This window comes from Rosa chinensis, unplaced genomic scaffold (assembly GCF_002994745.2).
Source record: "Rosa chinensis cultivar Old Blush unplaced genomic scaffold, RchiOBHm-V2 RchiOBHmChr0c44, whole genome shotgun sequence".
In the NCBI taxonomy this organism is placed as follows: domain Eukaryota; kingdom Viridiplantae; phylum Streptophyta; class Magnoliopsida; order Rosales; family Rosaceae; genus Rosa; species Rosa chinensis.
In genome coordinates this window covers 99,739-116,799 of record NW_020126851.1, presented here as the reverse complement: position 1 = coordinate 116,799, position 17,061 = coordinate 99,739, and the positions used below count along the sequence as shown (strand labels likewise).

Below are 17,061 nucleotides of genomic sequence, written 5' to 3'. Positions count from 1 at the left end.
GTCTGTAGACTTCGTAAATTTTCTTCTTGAAGCCTATGCTCAACATCTCATCAGATTCATCAAGAATTAGTAGTTTGATGTGTCGAGTGCGTAGACTTCCCTCTGAATCATGTCATGGACTCTACCGGGAGTTCCAGACACCACCTGAACTCCGTTTTCTAGCTTTCTGATATCCTCACCCACGCTTTTGCCTCCAATGCAGGAATGCGCTTGAATACTCATGTAGTTTCCCATTGCCAGTATCACTTTCTCTATCTGTGCCGCCAATTCCCTCGTTGGAGACAATATCAACACCTGAACCCTAGAATACATTGTAACTAATTAAACACATAACAAACAAGCCTCAACACTACCCCTAAACTTAAACGTAGATAGTAAAGTAAAATCCAATGAAACAAACTAGCTACGAGAACTTTATCAGGCTTTGAAACATGTGATGCTCTAAAATTTCCAAACGGAAAGGTCTACATGCAATAATGTGTTATTAATCCGATTGTGGTAAACTAAGTTAGCTCTGTATAGAGGTAGACTAATTTGCGGTGCAACTTAAAATTTTAAATAGTATTGTCTAGGACTGTCGTCTACCATTAACATGTACTTGAATAAAACTTGAAAAATTATAAATAATCCCTAACCCTATAGACTAGAACTAAAATCAATCAAACAAATTAGGGAACCTACTCTCTGGAGGAGGTGTCGACGGTTTGGCAAGAAGCTAGGGCAATCATGGAGGTCTTTCCAGTGCCAGATTGAGCCTGAGCTACGACGTCGCGACCATTGATTATGGGTCTGATGGCCCTTTGCTGGATGGCGGAGGGCTTCTCGAAGCCGTAGTTGTAGATGCCTCAGAGGAGCTCGTCCTTGAGGTTCATCTGATCGAAGCTCATGATCGGCTTTATATCATCTGACGGCACAAACTCCAGGTTCTCCTTCAGCACCTTGCCGCCGCCCTGAACCGGTCGGGTCATCGGAACCACGCTCACTCTCGCGGTTGCTATTGCTGCCATGTTTGGTTTGTCGAGTTGCACCGAAAATATTTAGGTTAATTTGTTAGAGTTGTTTGAGAGAGTTACCTAGTAAGTCCCTTTTATAAGGTTTGGTGTACTTTGGCGTTCCTTACCGCCCAAGCAGCCTTTACAGGTCACCAAACCTGTATTCATCTAGGAAATATGTATTTTAACCTTTTTGATCTTGGAAATATGTATTTTACCATTTCAAATTATCAAACAATTTTATAAGATTTGTTTCGTATGCATATTGCCTCCAAAGTAAGGGCTTAGCTCGATTCCGGAGCACTCCAGATCTAGACCAAGCATGAAACTCCAAAATATGGGCTTATGTACCATGCCTCCTAGATTGGTCAAAGCAACACCAAAGCTTGAGGCTAAAAATGCGGTTGCTTTCTGTACGCGTTGTACGGACAAGTAGTAACATGTATCCAAATGTGTAGCGTTGTATACATGTATAGTTATGTATTAAAACTAACCACTATATGCAACGAATTAAAAGAAAACATTGCCTTGAGAATTCAGATTAGGTTACCAATTAGTATACTAAATAATAACTCAAGGCTTGAGTTCGAGTTTCTTATTTCTGGGTTTAGGATTTTACCTAGAAATTAACAAAGTTAAACATGTGATAATAATTGAATGGAATCGCACTTATGTTTAGTCACTAATTCACTATTATATCTAGATCATATTTTCTTGGCTCAGTTACTGAGCAAGTGATCAATCACCACTGACAAGACCTAATATAGTACTCAAGAGTCCAGAGTGGCTGCTCCAGCCTATAAGGAGCCAAGCTAAGAACTTCCCTTTTTTTTTTTTTTGAAATAAGGAGCCAGGCTAAGATTTAAAAAACATATAATTGTCACACCCCTTTTTGAAGGATAATACATATTTCCCATGCAACATAGTCATATGGTATGAAAAAGGACAGAATCCTAGCTTTCTCTCTTCCAATCCCATGCACAGGTTCTTCTCAGTACTATCCACGCTCGTCTGGTGGCAGCAAGACGCCAGCGCCAATTTTAGTCGCGCTGACTTTGTGGTGTCACTGCTGGACGGGTGATGCATATAGAGAGTGCTTTGTGAATTTCGAGATAGTCTTGACTTGGAGATTGAACAAGATGGTGTTGCTGGACTCGGTCTTGCGGCTGATCTGTTGAGAATGCGGTCATGGCTTTAACGATGTGGTGGGTTTAGATATGTTTCTAGGTGTCGGTGAAGACTCGATGGCATCAGTTTCTTTGCGATGTGAGGCACTGGTCTGTGGAGATGAGGGTGGTCACGACATGTATCGACGACCATACAAGGAGTTGAAGGAGGTAGCTCTTAGTTGAGGTTGACCAGGCCATCTGTTTGGGCTTTGGGCTGGAATGTTCTTTTAGACCATTAGGATGTTGCCCTTCTAATTAGTTTAGTTTTTCTTTGCTTCTCTATTCCCTACTTTTGTAGGAAATTATGCACTTTTGTGTTTTTTTGTGTGCCTATTTACTATGTATGTTTCATAGTTCATAGGCTCGCTTTTAATAAGTGAGCACTGGATGTAATAGAGAGTGGTGCTAGCGTGCCACTTTTTTCTTACTTACCCATTATTATGTTGGTAGTAGAAGGTATTTATTCGTGTCATTCTGAGTTGAATTAAAAAAAAAAAAGGATAATACATATTTCCAAGATCAAAAAGGGTAAAATACATATTTCCTAGATGAATACAGGTTTGGTAACCTGTAAAGGCTGCTTGGGCGGTAAGGAACGCCAAAGTACACCAAACCTTATAAAAGGGACTTACTAGGTAACTCTCTCAAACAACTCTAACAAATTAACCTAAATATTTTCGGTGCAACTCGACAAACCAAACATGGCAGCAATAGCAACCGCGAGAGCGAGCGTGGTTCGGATGATCTGACTGGTTCAGGGCGGCGGCAAGGTGCTGAAGGAGAAGCTAGAGTTTGTGCCGTCAGATGATATAAAGCCGATCATCAGCTTCGATCAAATGAACCTCAAGGACGAGCTCCTCCGAGGCATCTACAACTACAGCTTCGAGAAGCCCTCCGCCATCCAGCAAAGGGCCATCAGACCCATAATCGAGGGCCGTGACGTCGTAGCTCAGGCTCAATCTGGCACTGGAAAGACCTCCATGATTGCCCTAGCTTCTTGCCAAACCGTCGACACCTCCTCCAGAGAGTAGGTTCCCTAATTTGTTTGATTGATTTTAGTTCTAGTCTATAGGGTTAGGGCTTATTTATAATTTTTCAAGATTTATTCAAGTACATGTTAATGGTAGACGACAGTCCTAGACAATACTATTTAAAATTTTAAATTGCACCGTAAATTAGTCTACCTCTATACGGAGCTAACTTAGTTTACCACAATCGGATTAATAACACATTATTGCATGTAGACCTTTCCGTTTGGAAATTTTAGAGCATCACATGTTTCAAAGCCTGATAAAGTTCTCGTAGCTAGTTTGTTTCATTGGATTTTACTTTACTATCTACGGTTAAGTTTAGGGGTAGTGTTGAGGCTTGTTTGTTATGTGTTTAATTAGTTACAATGTATTCTAGGGTTCAGGTGTTGATATTGTCTCCAACGAGGGAATTGGCGGCACAGATAGAGAAAGTGATACTGGCAATGGGAAACTACATGAGTATTCAAGCGCATTCCTGCATTGGAGGCAAAAGCGTGGGTGAGGATATCAGAAAGCTAGAAAACGAAGTTCAGGTGGTGTCTGGAACTCCCGGTAGAGTCCATGACATGATTCAGAGGGAAGTCTACGCACTCGACACATCAAACTACTAATTCTTGATGAATCTGATGAGATGTTGAGCATAGGCTTCAAGAAGAAAATTTACGAAGTCTACAGACATCTACAAGATACCCTACAAGTTTGCTTGATCTCCGCGACGCTCCCTAATGAAATTTTGGAGATGACCAACAAGTTCATGACCGATCCTATAAGGATCCTGGTTAAATGTGACGAGCTGACTTTGGAGGTAAGTTAATATACACGAGGAATAATGTTGTTTCATATTTTTGATGATGATGCATTACTATTCGAATGCAATATTGTGTACTAAATGTGTGTGGTCATGGCGCAGGGAATCAAGCAATTTTTCGTTGCAATTGAAAAAGAAGATTAGAAGTTTGATACTCTGTGCGATCTCTATGATACCCTTACGATCACACAAGCTGTTATTTTCTGCAACATAAGGCGAAAAGTGGACTGGCTTACTGAAAAGATGCGGACTAGTAACTTTTCTGTGTCTGCAACGCATGGAGACATGCCTCAGAAGGAGCGAGCTGATGCTATTATGAAAGAGTTTCAGAAAGGTCTTTCACGAGTCCTCATCACAACTGATGTTTGGGCTCTGGGCATCGATGTTCAGCAGGTTTCGCTGGTTATCAACTATGATCTTCCAAATAATCGAGAGCTATACATACATAGGATTGGTCGTTCGGGTCGGTTTGGACGAAAGGGTGCGGCAATAAACTTTGTCAAGAAAGATGATATCAGGATCCTAAGAGACATTGAACAATACACAGATTGACGAGATGCCCATGAATGCGGCTGATTTACTATGAGCTAGAGGTTGCGAGCAGTAGGCCAGCAGCAGATAATAGTGAAATTTTATTATATTTATCTTTTATGTTGACATGACACGTACGTCAAAGCCCATTTGTTTTTGACGACCTTGTGTGCATTTTTTATTGTCTAAGTTGATTATACTTTGATGATTTTGCTAAGCCTGCAAATGATACCAATATTTATAGGTCCTAACTAGCTATTTGGATGCCACTAATTTGTATTGAATGGAAACCAAACCATCATATATCCCCCTACTCTAATTAAGTGGATGATAAGTGAATGATGAATTTCTAATATAAATTGATAAGGATAGAGAAACACAATCATATCCCTTTCTGACTTAAAAAAATTTTGAGAAAGAAAGAAGCATTATATTCCATAAAATACGGTTACATAAAGCGGGAACAGCCGGTGATGGACATAAAATCCCCACACCTCTCCCAAAGAGCAACCTCAGTTACGGGTCCGTCATCTGCGATGACATCCATGAGTCAAGCAGGCCCAATCCCTAACCAACCTAATCGCCTTCAACTCGGGCTACAACATAAGACGACTTCCGAGAGTCACCTCTACCAAGCAAATTACCTTAATTTTACTCAAACTGGTCGATTTATTACGAAAGGTCATCCGAAACTAATCAAACATAACTCATACAAGAATCAAAACTTATACTTAGAAAGCCACAAACAAAACTCTTTACCCAAAAATACAATTGGATTATTATTCTTCTTCCTCCAAAAAAAAAAAAAAAATTTGAGAGAATGCAAAACATACCATGTGAAAGCCACTGCTCACGGCGAACATCAAGCTTGCTCTGCTTCAATGTCGCTAACCGGTTCGTCTGAGAAACATAACCAAATCAAAGTAAGAACATAATTCAATTCCCAAAATATATAATCGTTTAACGTAAAATTTCACAAATTAGCCAATCCATAATTCAAAAATTCAATCTTCAATCTTCGCTTCCATTTCCCGCAACATTTTCTCACACATGCACACACATGCAACCACAGAAATAAGGGAAAGAAAATTGAGAGGGCTTACCCTCTTCTTCTTGGCCAGGTCTTTGGGGAAAACAGGAGAGCAGGAAGAGATAGAATCCATTGTGATATGTGATTGAGAAAAACCCCCCAAGTTGTTGGGAGAAGAAAACCCAGATAGAAAAAGAAGAGGGATTTGGGATTCGGGGAAAAATTGAAAGAGAGAAAAATGGGCAGAGATAGGGAGGGAGTGGATGTCACGAATGCCCCCGTGCTTTGCGTTTCTCTCTCTCTCTCTCTCTCTCTCTCTCTCTCTCTCTCCTCTTTTTTAACTAGATTTTCTTCCCAACACTACACACACTCCTCTGCCCGCCGGTTTTATTACCATAATGCCCCTGGGATGTCTCGGATTTGCTCTTGTCATGGGATTTTTCAAAAAAAATTGAGATTTTATGGTCACTTTATTTTTGGATTTAATAGTAATGATGGAGATTAAATAAAGAGGTATGCACCGGTGGCAAAGCAGAAAAGTCTAGTGTTCAAGATCACTTCTCTTTTAACATTAGTTTTTTTTTTTTTTTTGAGTGAGACGGAGTTTTAATGCATAGCAGAACTCGTCTTAATTAGGAGAACTCTCTTTATTCAATACATCAATAATAAAAGCAAGAGTAATACTACTTTAAATAAAACTTTGTGAATTAGAAAGACCATAATGAGATTTTGATAAGTATGAATCAAATAAGAATCTGAGATCCCATGAAGATCCAAGGAGATGTAAACATACACGATGCATTAGGAAGAAGTACGGCAAATGACCACCTACTTTGTTGTTTTTGCGAGTGTTAAAGAATCAGTCAGTCTCAACTATAAGTGTAAAGAGCCCATAAATTTATTAGTTGGTCAACTAATTAACAGCAGCTACAATCAGAATATTAAAAGCTTTAGCAATTAGCACTGCACAATTTTGCACCGATCATTCTTGAAGTAGAATAATTAGAACATTTGGAGAAAATTTAAATCCATTTCAAATGCATGTAACAATAGTTAATTTTCAAGTTGCGAATGGCATTTCTGTAAAACCAAATACGGTTAATGTAGCGGAGCTGAAGCCTCTCAAAGTCTCAAGTGGAGTGAGAAAGTTAGGCATGGCTAAGAGTGGATCCTAAATCGAGGAGTCCGTTTCCCTTTTGCATATACGAGGACACGTCATGGCCCCACGTGTTTGGTTCAATCTATCGTAACCACATCACAGACTTATTGTCCACCCAGATTTAACTAACATTGTTAAAAACTGAAAGTGAAAAAAAAAAAAAAAATACCTGTATCCTGGCAAAATAGATATCAACACGAAGGATCAAAATTACCACGAACCACAGATTTTTCCAAAGCAGAACAATATATTATTAAATGAAGAACTGAGTAGAGTTGTAAGCTACTAATGTTACAATACTGTTACACTATTTTACATTGGAACTTAAATAACCTGATATGCAAAAACAACTTTCTCGTGCAAAAAGAATAGTGATGCAGAAATGCCTGCAAATTTTGCTGGGTATGAAGCTGACTTGTATATAAAGGTACGAGCACTTTGGGGTCGTTAAAACTCGGGGCTTTTCTGCTATCTCACCAATGTCTGTTACACTTGGTGTGTTTATGAAAGGTCCTATCTACGACAAGATCAACAACAGTACCTTTTCTACGGAATTATCATACACCAACTTTATATACACAACAATGAGCCATAGGCCACTCTTCTGACCACAACAAGCTACATGTCCAGGCCATTCTCTTTCTCCAGTCTGTCGGAAATCAAGTAGATGTCACCTCAAGGAAGTCTTTTTTGTTTCACTGCAACTATGGCTTCTACAGACGAAAAGCCAGGGGTTAGATCTCACTCCGACCAAGTATAGCATATGAAAGATAATGAAAGATATTTTCTACAAGAGTTTCAACAACATCTTTCTTGAGTCTACCTTGAGCGTCCAATCTCAAAGGAATTCTAAGCTATTATGAGACGGACAAGAATTTGTGGAACCGCTGTACCCTCGTCTGATCACAATATGGTGATCTGGACTCTTTCTCCTTTTCCTTCTCATACGGAAGAAGTAATCTTCTGTGTCGAGAACATAAGAGATCTGCCACATGATACTTTGATGAATAGAGCTCCGTGGGAACATAACATGCATGTAAATGTACAGATATTATTTTCGCAGCTGTGCTTACATTATCCCCCCCCCCCCCAAAAGGAAAATAAAAGAAAATAAATAAATAAGGTTAATGGTTTTCTTTCAGTTACACTTCCTTTTACTCTTGAAGACAGAGAGATCCCTTAGTACTGCTGGTTGCCTTATTATAGACCATGACTTTTTAGTTTGATCATATATAAAGAGAGCATCTTAAAAGGTCCGACTGGATGACCATGAAAAGAACATGAAAATATGCTTTCATATGAGAAGTCCTTTCCAAAACACTTGCCAATTGATTGTTTGTATTGTCAACAAGCGAAGGGTGATAAGTAATTTAACGAGCATGCAAAGGCAAGAGATGAGATACCTTGGATGAGTTGCAAGCTATTTTACACTCCAACCCATTGACTAATTGAACATCCTCCATGGCATTGGAAAACGCAGTGGATTCATCTTGCCCTGCATATTTGCGCTTGTTTCTGGAAAAGGGTACAACAGAAAGGTATAATGATATGAGCAAGAGAAAAAATAGGAACTACATCAGTTAAAATACTTCATTTACTAGTTTACTACTATGTTTCTTCAAAGAAGTATAATAATTTCAAGCATGTATCAAATCTTCTTGCTATCCATATAAGATGAGAACCATTAAAGAATGGAAATTAAAAATTAAAAAAAAAAAAAAAAAAACCACAATTAAGACAGAGAAATAGGGTCCTAAACAATATTAAATAAGATACTAAGTGCCTAGACACCTAATGTTACCCTCTAATACAGTGTAAAATCTGAAGAGCACATTATCACCTCGTAATTCCATGTGGCTCCTTTTTGCCAGGATAAAGTGACAGGAAATCATTGTGCAGATAAGATGAAAAATTAGGTTCCATAGAAACTGCCGACGCCTCAGGCTTTTCACTCACGCTGTCCATCAGCTGGATGGACAGCCGGGAGGGTGCAGAGAACTACAAAGAGAAGTCAAAGAAAATATATCATCAAATCTGACAGAAAAGCAAATTTAGGGTTTCGGGGTTTGGGAAGACAAGTGTTGGATGACTTACGAATTCCAATCTGTAAATGTTCTCGTGAACAAGGACACGTGTGTTTTCAAAATAGACAGAATCAATTAGCTTCCCTTTTTTCCGAGACTTTTCATATTCATATAACTGAAGAAGCTTATTGTCCATCTCATCAGTTGCAACCGTTTGAAGCTGCATAAAGAACCCCAATTCAGAACACTGGCAGAAAAAGGAGAGAGGAGGAGGGGGGGGGGGAACAGAAGGAGGGAGAGAGGGGGGCGGCCACACAGAGACCACGCACACACAGAGAGCATAGAAAACCAAGTGAGGATACCTGTTTAACAAATTTATATATTAACTTGTCCAATGTGAATAAGATGTACGACTGATTTCCAATAATAGCTCGGCACTCATCCTCAAATTTTGCATTATCTGCAGATCCATCAAGCAAGTTGTACAGTGCACTCATAAACCTGCACAGTAAGTAAGAGAATAAATCACCCAAGATAAAAATGTTTTGAGCAGTTGTCACAATTACAATCTATATACAAGATCATAGTTGATGTGCAAATACCTGCCATAAAGATCTGGAGGGTTGCCATCCTTGGAAGTTCTCCACTTAGTTTCTGCTCCTACTGAATTTGATTTTGCAGATAAAATCCTTTCGTATAAAATCTGGCAAATTCAAAGAAATCCAGCTATAAGTATATCTCTAGCACTATATACAGAAATGAACTTGATGCAAAAAATTAAAAAAAGAAAAGAAAAGCATATACTTACTTGATGAAGCCTATAGAGCACATAGAAGTTATCATTTCCATAAAAAACACGAGAGTCTTTCTTTTCGTCAACTAAACGTACCGATACATGCTTTGCAAGAGGCTTCACAGACATAAGAAAACGTTCTGGCAATTGCAAAGAACAGCCATCTCCAACAAGGTGCCCATCAGCCATCCCTTCAGCCTCTCCTTCACTCTCAGCCTTACCATCAACGTCGTCATGTTCAGCATCCTTCTCCTCTCCATGCTCTTCTCGGGAACACTCATCACCAGCTGTCTCACTGCCAGAGGCATCTTCACCTGCCTCAGAAACATTTTCACTGTTTTCATCATCAGCGTCTGCATCATTTTCCCCAGCATCCTGAGAGCAAATTTCTTCCCCGTTTCCAGATTGATATTGCCTTTCAACACCATGGTTTTCCTTAGGCAAAGCCAGCACCCCAGCGTCTCCAGAGACAACGAAGTTATCCTCCCCATAATCACCGACAGGTGATAATTCACCTTATTCCTTCTCAATTTTAGAGGGCCCAACAGATTCTTCATGACGACTGTTGACTTTAGTGCTTTCTGTAATCACCCCATTACCAAATGAAGCAGGTTTTACAATATCACCACCCTGAAGCACCAAAATGAATATCAGTACCTAATAAAAACCAATTGATGATATCAACTAAACTCAGTCAAAGATGCCAATACTCAAGAATCATACCTCTGATGAAGGAACAGCAGTGTCAGTATTAGTTTTCTTTGACTGCTCATTTTCACTAATGGAGTCGTAGGGTCTTGAGGTAGTTGCAACAGACCCTTAAATTAAAAACAAACTCAGAATTTCAGTATTATTGCAACTCCAGAGAGAAATATATCAAAGCATGGGTGGCTCAAGAACAAACAGAAACCAAAACTTAAGAAGCAGGGATAAAAGGAACGAAATACAGACCTGATGTCACTTCCAAGCTGATTCTTCCATGGTTATTTTCTCCTCCAACTGCAAATGATGCATTGGAATTGCCTACTCGATCAATGGAGTCAACCGGTTTACTTGACCCATGCATTTTATCAGGGATACTCATATTCTTTTGTTCTATGACTTCTTTCTCTACCCAAATGTTATTACAGATTGAATCATCCCTGCAGGCATTATCTGCGTCGCAACTGCCATCTTCTTTGGCTAAGGTATCCCCATTAGCCAAACTATTCCTAGAACTTGCCCCATCTGCTAAAGCATTTTCATCTTCATTACCCCCAGATTTAGGCTGCTTAAAATTTACCATGGTAGTCTCACCACCAGGACTTCCATCACTTTCTCCATTGCTTGATACAGTACAATTCATAGGCCCCTTCCTAGCTTTGTCCACATCTTCATCATCCTCTGAACCATGAGGCCGAGAAGGAATACCCAACATTGGCTCCAAAAAGGTAGTATAAAGTCTCATAGCCTTATTCAACTGTTCTTTCGTCGAGCTAAGCTCTTCACATGAATATTCGACAAGTTTATACAAGTCCTCATGAATGCTGATATCAAGGTATTCATACTCCAGATGTGGAACTATAGATTGCCTGTTTCCAGCAGCAACAGCCAGAAGAATATCGTCCTCTATCTGTTTTTTCTCTTTTAGTTCCTTGATCTCAGCCACCAAATCTATTCATAAAGGGGAGTAGAATTTAAATGAAGGAGAAATTATAAACAAATATCAAAAAGATAAGAGCTCAAGAAAGATAAAAAGATTAAATATGCAGCTGACCATAACATTCAAAGTTAAAGAACTTACATTTGCTGCTCAAGTTCTTTGAATCTTGTTGCTTGAAATAAAAGCTTCGGTGATCGAGTGATTTGTAATGGTTTTTGGCATATATATCAGCCCAAACCTTAATGATCAGAAGGACTTCATTAGACCTCTTTAATTTGCAGCAAAAGCACTGACATCAAGAAGCAACCAATTGCCATCACAAGGACAAAAGGGTAGTCTGTTGCAGTCTTCAGGTTCCATGACGGATCTCTTCAAAATTATAACTAAAAGGTATCCCGGCCAGCAATGAAGTTAATGAAAATTTATAAGCATTCACCTATTTACCTTAGCATTGCAGAAATTGAAACAGCATAACAGATTCCCTTCGTTTTTACTACATGGTTATCCCTATCTTTCTTGCTTTTTCTCAATAACCAAAAGGCAATTAACAATGGTCCTAGGACTAGGAGATACCTATCACCATACATGGGAGGTACACAATTTTCATATTAAATGGTTTTTTATTTTTATTTTTATCAATCTAGAATCTTGAATAGCTAGGGATAGCATTAAAAACATTTTATTTTCATAGAAAGAATGGAGTAACGAGCATATGAACAACCCACAGAAACTCAACCGTTCTACCTAAAGCTAGCTGCTCCACAGGCACCTCTGTGCTTAACTAAGACGCTTGAGGGGTGATGGGCATCAGGGCTTAGAAGTTTAGAGCATAAATTAATGCGTTTAATCATCCTATAGAGTTGTTCAACCAGAAATTGAAAACCCAACAAAAACCCATAATGCTATGAACTTAGAACTTACATTGAAAAACTAGAGCGAGGTCCCAATGACACCAAATCTGAGTCATCGTCACAAAGAAGCTGATCGAACACCGTTCCCGACGAAATCGAAATAGTATATGGAATGGCGGCGGCGCGTGGAGAAAACTCCTGCGACGGCAACACTATGAATTTGAGGGCTTCTGTAGATCGGAGCCTACCGGGGTTCCTTTGGAGCTCTAGAAAAAGCTCCGATCATTCTCAACCCGCCTTTCATCGACCCAAAAAAAAAAAAAAATAATAATAATAATAATAACTGCAGCAATATATTATATACTTTTGGGTCAGACTGGGCCTCATAAACTCACTGATCAAGTACAACAGTGACGATCTGTGGCCCAAAACGGTGAGTATAACCAGTAATCTTTCTCAACAAGGATAATCAAGTAGTTCACCGCTACTCTGTATTGCATAGAAATAAGCTATATTTTCTGTATTGCAATTCCTGTTCTTTAGTGGAGGTTCATGCTGTTTACAACGAGAAATATAAAGAGTAACAAACACAACAAAGCATATAGAGCGAGCCAGCTTGATCAAATGTCTAACTAATCGTATCACAAATTCACAATGTTAAACACCCGAAAGAAGGATTGTGAGTATGGTGTTAGCTAATTTGGTGGATCGAGAGAGATGTCGAGGCCGAACTCCACTTTTGCAGTATGGTGAATCTCAGCCTTCTGATAACGTCGGTTGTTATCGATGTAGACTCGGAAGGTTTTGCCCCTCTTGGCGAATTCTGCTCGTAACTCCTCATCGCTACTCACACTCACAATCGGAAGAGGCTTGTTCATGATGTAATCCTCTCTGCCAGCTCTGATATTCATCAGCATCAGCTCGTTCCTGACGGATGCGTACTCCTCATCAACCCTAGAATATCTTAGATCTGTGAAATTGAAAGCCTAGTCACTGATTTGGTAGGTTTTAAAGTGCTCAGACAATAAGGAATAGGAAGATTGCAAGATTTTATTAGAGTCTGATTTGGAAGGTTTCCTCAGACAATAAGGAAGGTCTAATCTTCATATAGCTTATATAAAAGAGGGACTCCCTACTCTTTTGACATAATATACCCACAGAAGTCGAACCAAGTTTTTGTTTAAGCATGGCAGCAACCGCAACCTCCAGGGCAAGCCAAACGATACGGGGTGTCAAAAACACCGTAGAGGAGAAGCTCAAGTTTGTGACCTCGGAATCTGAAGGTATAGAGCCGATAATGAGCTTCGACGATATGTGCCTTAAAGAAGAGCTCCTCCGAGGCATCTACAACCATGGCTTTGAGAAGCCCTCAGCTATCCAGCAACGGGCCATCAGACCCATTATTGAGCGCAGGGATGTTATCGCCCAGGCGCAGTCCGGTACCGGAAAGACATCAATGATTGCACTCGCCGCTTGCCAAATCGTTGACACTGCCTCCAGAGAGTATGATATCCTTTTCTACCTAAAGTTTTTTGTTTTAGTTTTATTGGAGTGGTTTACTCTTTTATTTACTTTACTACCTAGGGTTAGGGTTACTGCTAGGGTCTGTTTCTTTACATGATGATTTGTCGTTTGATCGAATTTTACTTAATTTGATATCTAGGTTTAGGGTTATCGCTAATTAGGGCTTATTTGTCAAGTACGTGCCTAACTATTTACGTTGTATTCTAGGGTTCAGGCATTGATACTTTCTCCAACGAGGGAATTGGCGGCCCAGACAGAGAAAGTGATATTGGCAATTGGAAATTACCTAAATATTCATGCATAGGAGGCAAAAGCTTGGGTGAAGATATCAGAAGGCTAGAGAACGGAGTTCATGTGGTGTCTGGAACTCCCGGTAGAGTCTATGACATGCTCGACAGGAAAACTCTACATCCTCGACAAATTAAATTATTAATTCTCGATGAATCTGATGAAATGTTGAGCAGAGGCTTCAAGGATCAGATTTACAACGTCTACCGCTATCTTTCGCATGAAGTCCAAGTATGCTTGATTTCTGCCACACTTCCAAATGAAATTCTCGAGATGACTAAACTATTCATGACTGATCCCGTAAGGATCTTGGTCAAGCGTGATGAGCTGACTTTACAGGTACGTATATATAATTTTATAATTATGTTGCTTGATATATATGATGCTGCCTTCAAGTTTCAAATATATGTGAATATTAATTGTGTATTTCTAACTGCAGGGAATCAAGCAATTTTTTGTTTCAGTTGAAAGAGAAGATTGGAAGTTTGATACTCTCTGTGATCTCTATGATACCCTTACGATTACACAAGCTGTTGTTTTCTGCAACACAAAGCGAAAGGTCGATTGGCTCAGCGAAAAGTTGCGGAGCAATAACTTCACTGTGTCTTCAATGCATGGAGACATGCCTCAGAAAGAGAGAGATGCTATAATGAAAGACTTTAAGAACAGTGAATCACAAATCCTCATCACAACAGATGTTTGGGCTCGAGGCATCGATGTTCAACACGTTTCGTTGGTTATCAACTATGATCTTCCAAACAATCGAGAGCTGTACATTCATAGAATTGGTCGTTCGGGTCGTTTTGGACGCAAAGGTGTGGCAATCAACTTTGTCAAGAACGATGATATCAGGATTTTAAGAGACATTGAACAGTACTACAGTACCCAGATTGATGAGATGCCCATGAATGTGGCTGATTTAATATGAGCTAGAGGTTGCAATCAGCACATTAAAGTCTGTTTATTTTGACTGATATCTTGACGACGTCCTTATTGTGTGCGACTCTTTTTTTTTTTTTTTTTTTTTGAGTAAAACTATTTAGGAATTTTCATTGATATAAAAGAGAGGTCAGAATGACCATCACATATTCTTCCGCTACCATCTACACATAGACAAGAAGTTGTGGTGAAACACCACGGTAATACATAGGATAGGATCATTCATTTGACTTGTCTTGCTCACTTATTTAAAGTAAGCTTATTCAACTATGAACCAATGCTACATAATAATAGGCTTGCTAACCAAAAAAATAACTAAATACTGGGTATAGAAACCCAATAATTGTTTTGGACCTAAGAGATCCCAGCCCACATTCCATTTGTAGTGCACTAGGGTTAACCACCGGCCCAAAAAGTCCACCTAGGACAGACCCAAGCGACCACCCTACCGTCAGAGCTTCGATCTTGAGCCCAAACTTATTGTGTGCATCTTTGAATGTTGTTGAAATTGAATTGAAGTTTATTGTACTCGGTGATTTATAAAAACTGCATAACATAAGCAAATGTAACTCAAGGGATCCCTTTCGGGAGTGTATTCAGTGCACCTACAGTGTTTGGGCAGTGACAGCACGTGACCACGTGCCTAACGTTTTAAAAGCCTCCGTTAGTTTAGACTAGAAAATGCACCCGCGCGATGCTGCGGGAATAATGTTTGATTCGATGCTACTGAATTTAGAAACATTGTTATATTACATTGTTAAATTATATATTATATCGTAACTACATTGTTACATTATATATTATATCCTCACAACAGCAGGTGCTTATGTACAAAGTCTGATTCGTCATTTGCAACAAATGATAAGTCCTCCGAAATTTGAGCTGAGCTGTTGTAATTGGAAAACATAAGTAATAATGTCAATCAATAAGAAAGAGTGATTATTTGGTTCTGTAAATTGAAATCATTGAAATGGTTTTGTATGGAGTAAGCACAAACATTAATCAATGAGGGATTGGAATGTAGAGATGAGGTTACCTATAAACAACCAGCTGCATATGACGTGATCAGAGCTCTGCAAAATACTTATGTGAAGTGAAACATAGAGTGCAATGAGTGCTGAGATATTTAGCAATGTGAGTATACTATGTTATACGATAGGAATGTAACTGATTTCAACAATAACTAAAAATAGGAATCAAATTATGGAATTATCAGAAAAACAAAAACGGACCTTACTAACTTTTGTGTAGAAGTCTGTGGGGAGAATGAATCAAAGGGGGTTTGATTAAAATCCAAGTGACATCCATTGGCCATAAATGCTTTCACCTGTATATTAACATCAATCCTCTGAGATTATTGCTAATATGCCAAAAATTTAACTCAAAGTAAATAAATTGTCCTCATCTTCAATGTCTTTGTCACTACCAAGGTCTTTTTAGGATCAAAAATCTCATCATTTGAGCCCTTGTGCATAAAAAAGGCAGGGCCTCATCATTGGCTCTAAACATCCCATGCATGAACCATCGTGAGTTATCACATCCCTGTCATAAAATTTTCTGTGCAGTCAGGTTATATTTCTTATCGGTCAAGGTCATTGACATATTATCAGGTTCTAATCAGTTTCATGAAACTGGAAAACTAACCTGCATATTAGACACAACCATTTGAGCTCCATGCATCCATTCAATATGTGGTTGATAATTTGAGGAGGCAACTTTAAGTTTCTTTGGGGTAAATCCTTAGAATGTTCCTCTGTGTGAACCTAGAAATTATAACACAACACCAAGTATCAGAATCATTACATCATGACAATTGCTAGAGAATACATATAACAAAAGGCTTACTCAAAATAAGATGTCTTACTTTTTCACCGACCTATAGAGCCTGTTTGAAACCATTTTATGTTCTTCCAGCATAACTTTTTTTATGTTGCACAAGGGCTCACGATGGTTCATGAGTTACCATGATAGTGATGCTAGTGATGTGATAACTCACGATGATAGTGATGTGATGGTTCACATCACTATCAGCATAACTTTTTTTATCACATCACGATCATCAGCATAACTTTTTTTATCACATCACTATCACCATAAACTATAATTGATGACCATGCTCACGATCACCATGCTCATCACATCACATCACATCACCATCACATCACATCTCATCACATCTCATCTCATCACATCACATCACATCACATCACATCTTATCTCATGTCATCACATCACATCACATCACATCACATCACCATCACATCACATCATCAGCATAAC

The 17,061-nt window shown here is 39.0% G+C and overlaps 2 protein-coding genes, 2 long non-coding RNA genes and 3 pseudogenes across 6 annotated transcripts; 2 read left to right on the top strand and 5 right to left on the bottom strand.

Moving 5' to 3' along the window:
* Positions 1-4: 4 nt before the first annotated feature.
* LOC112181441 lies at positions 5-1,007 on the bottom strand (annotated as a pseudogene).
* Positions 1,008-2,982: 1,975 nt separating this feature from the next.
* On the top strand, positions 2,983-4,586 carry LOC112181431 (annotated as a pseudogene).
* Positions 4,587-6,947: 2,361 nt separating this feature from the next.
* LOC112181440 lies at positions 6,948-11,474 on the bottom strand (annotated as a pseudogene).
* Positions 11,475-12,364: 890 nt separating this feature from the next.
* Positions 12,365-13,531, bottom strand: LOC121050910. 3 transcript variants are annotated; one of them, XM_040512341.1, is made up of 2 exons: positions 13,167-13,531; positions 12,365-13,000 (listed from the first exon to the last, which is right to left on the bottom strand). In XM_040512341.1, exons 1-2 carry the CDS (start codon positions 13,372-13,374, stop codon positions 12,726-12,728), a joined length of 483 nt encoding a protein of 160 aa, XP_040368275.1. In that variant the 5' UTR covers positions 13,375-13,531; the 3' UTR covers positions 12,365-12,725. The 3 variants fall into 3 exon arrangements, with proteins under 3 accessions (XP_040368275.1, XP_040368276.1, XP_040368277.1); XM_040512342.1 differs by having other exon boundaries at positions 13,185-13,531; XM_040512343.1 differs by having other exon boundaries at positions 13,200-13,531.
* LOC112181433 (eukaryotic initiation factor 4A-III homolog B-like) lies at positions 13,383-14,789 on the top strand. Its single transcript, XM_040512344.1, has 3 exons — positions 13,383-13,469; positions 13,762-14,181; positions 14,282-14,789. The coding sequence occupies exons 1-3, from the start codon at positions 13,383-13,385 to the stop codon at positions 14,768-14,770; spliced, it is 996 nt and encodes a 331-aa protein (XP_040368278.1). The 3' UTR covers positions 14,771-14,789.
* Positions 14,790-15,510: 721 nt separating this feature from the next.
* LOC121050912 lies at positions 15,511-16,110 on the bottom strand. Its single transcript, XR_005804319.1, has 3 exons — positions 16,014-16,110; positions 15,818-15,864; positions 15,511-15,668 (listed from the first exon to the last, which is right to left on the bottom strand). It is a non-coding gene; the product is annotated as an uncharacterized LOC121050912 (long non-coding RNA).
* A 73-nt stretch (positions 16,111-16,183) lies between these two features.
* On the bottom strand, positions 16,184-16,682 carry LOC112181438. The gene is made up of 3 exons (XR_002928860.2): positions 16,646-16,682; positions 16,426-16,544; positions 16,184-16,323 (listed from the first exon to the last, which is right to left on the bottom strand). It is a non-coding gene; the product is annotated as an uncharacterized LOC112181438 (long non-coding RNA).
* Between the last annotated feature and the right edge of the window lie 379 nt (positions 16,683-17,061).

Coding starts and splice junctions, on each gene's coding strand:
- LOC121050910 (XM_040512341.1), bottom strand. CDS start 13,374: ATGCCTCGGAGGAGCTCTTCTTTAAGGCACATATCGTCGAAGCTCATT. Junction 13,001..13,166: donor GGGTATATTATGTCAAAAGA/GTAGGGAGTCCC, acceptor TCAATTTCACAG/ATCTAAGATATTCTAGGGTT.
- LOC112181433 (XM_040512344.1), top strand. CDS start 13,383: ATGGCTTTGAGAAGCCCTCAGCTATCCAGCAACGGGCCATCAGACCCA. Junction 13,470..13,761: donor TATCGCCCAGGCGCAGTCCG/GTACCGGAAAGA, acceptor GTTGTATTCTAG/GGTTCAGGCATTGATACTTT. Junction 14,182..14,281: donor GTGATGAGCTGACTTTACAG/GTACGTATATAT, acceptor TTCTAACTGCAG/GGAATCAAGCAATTTTTTGT.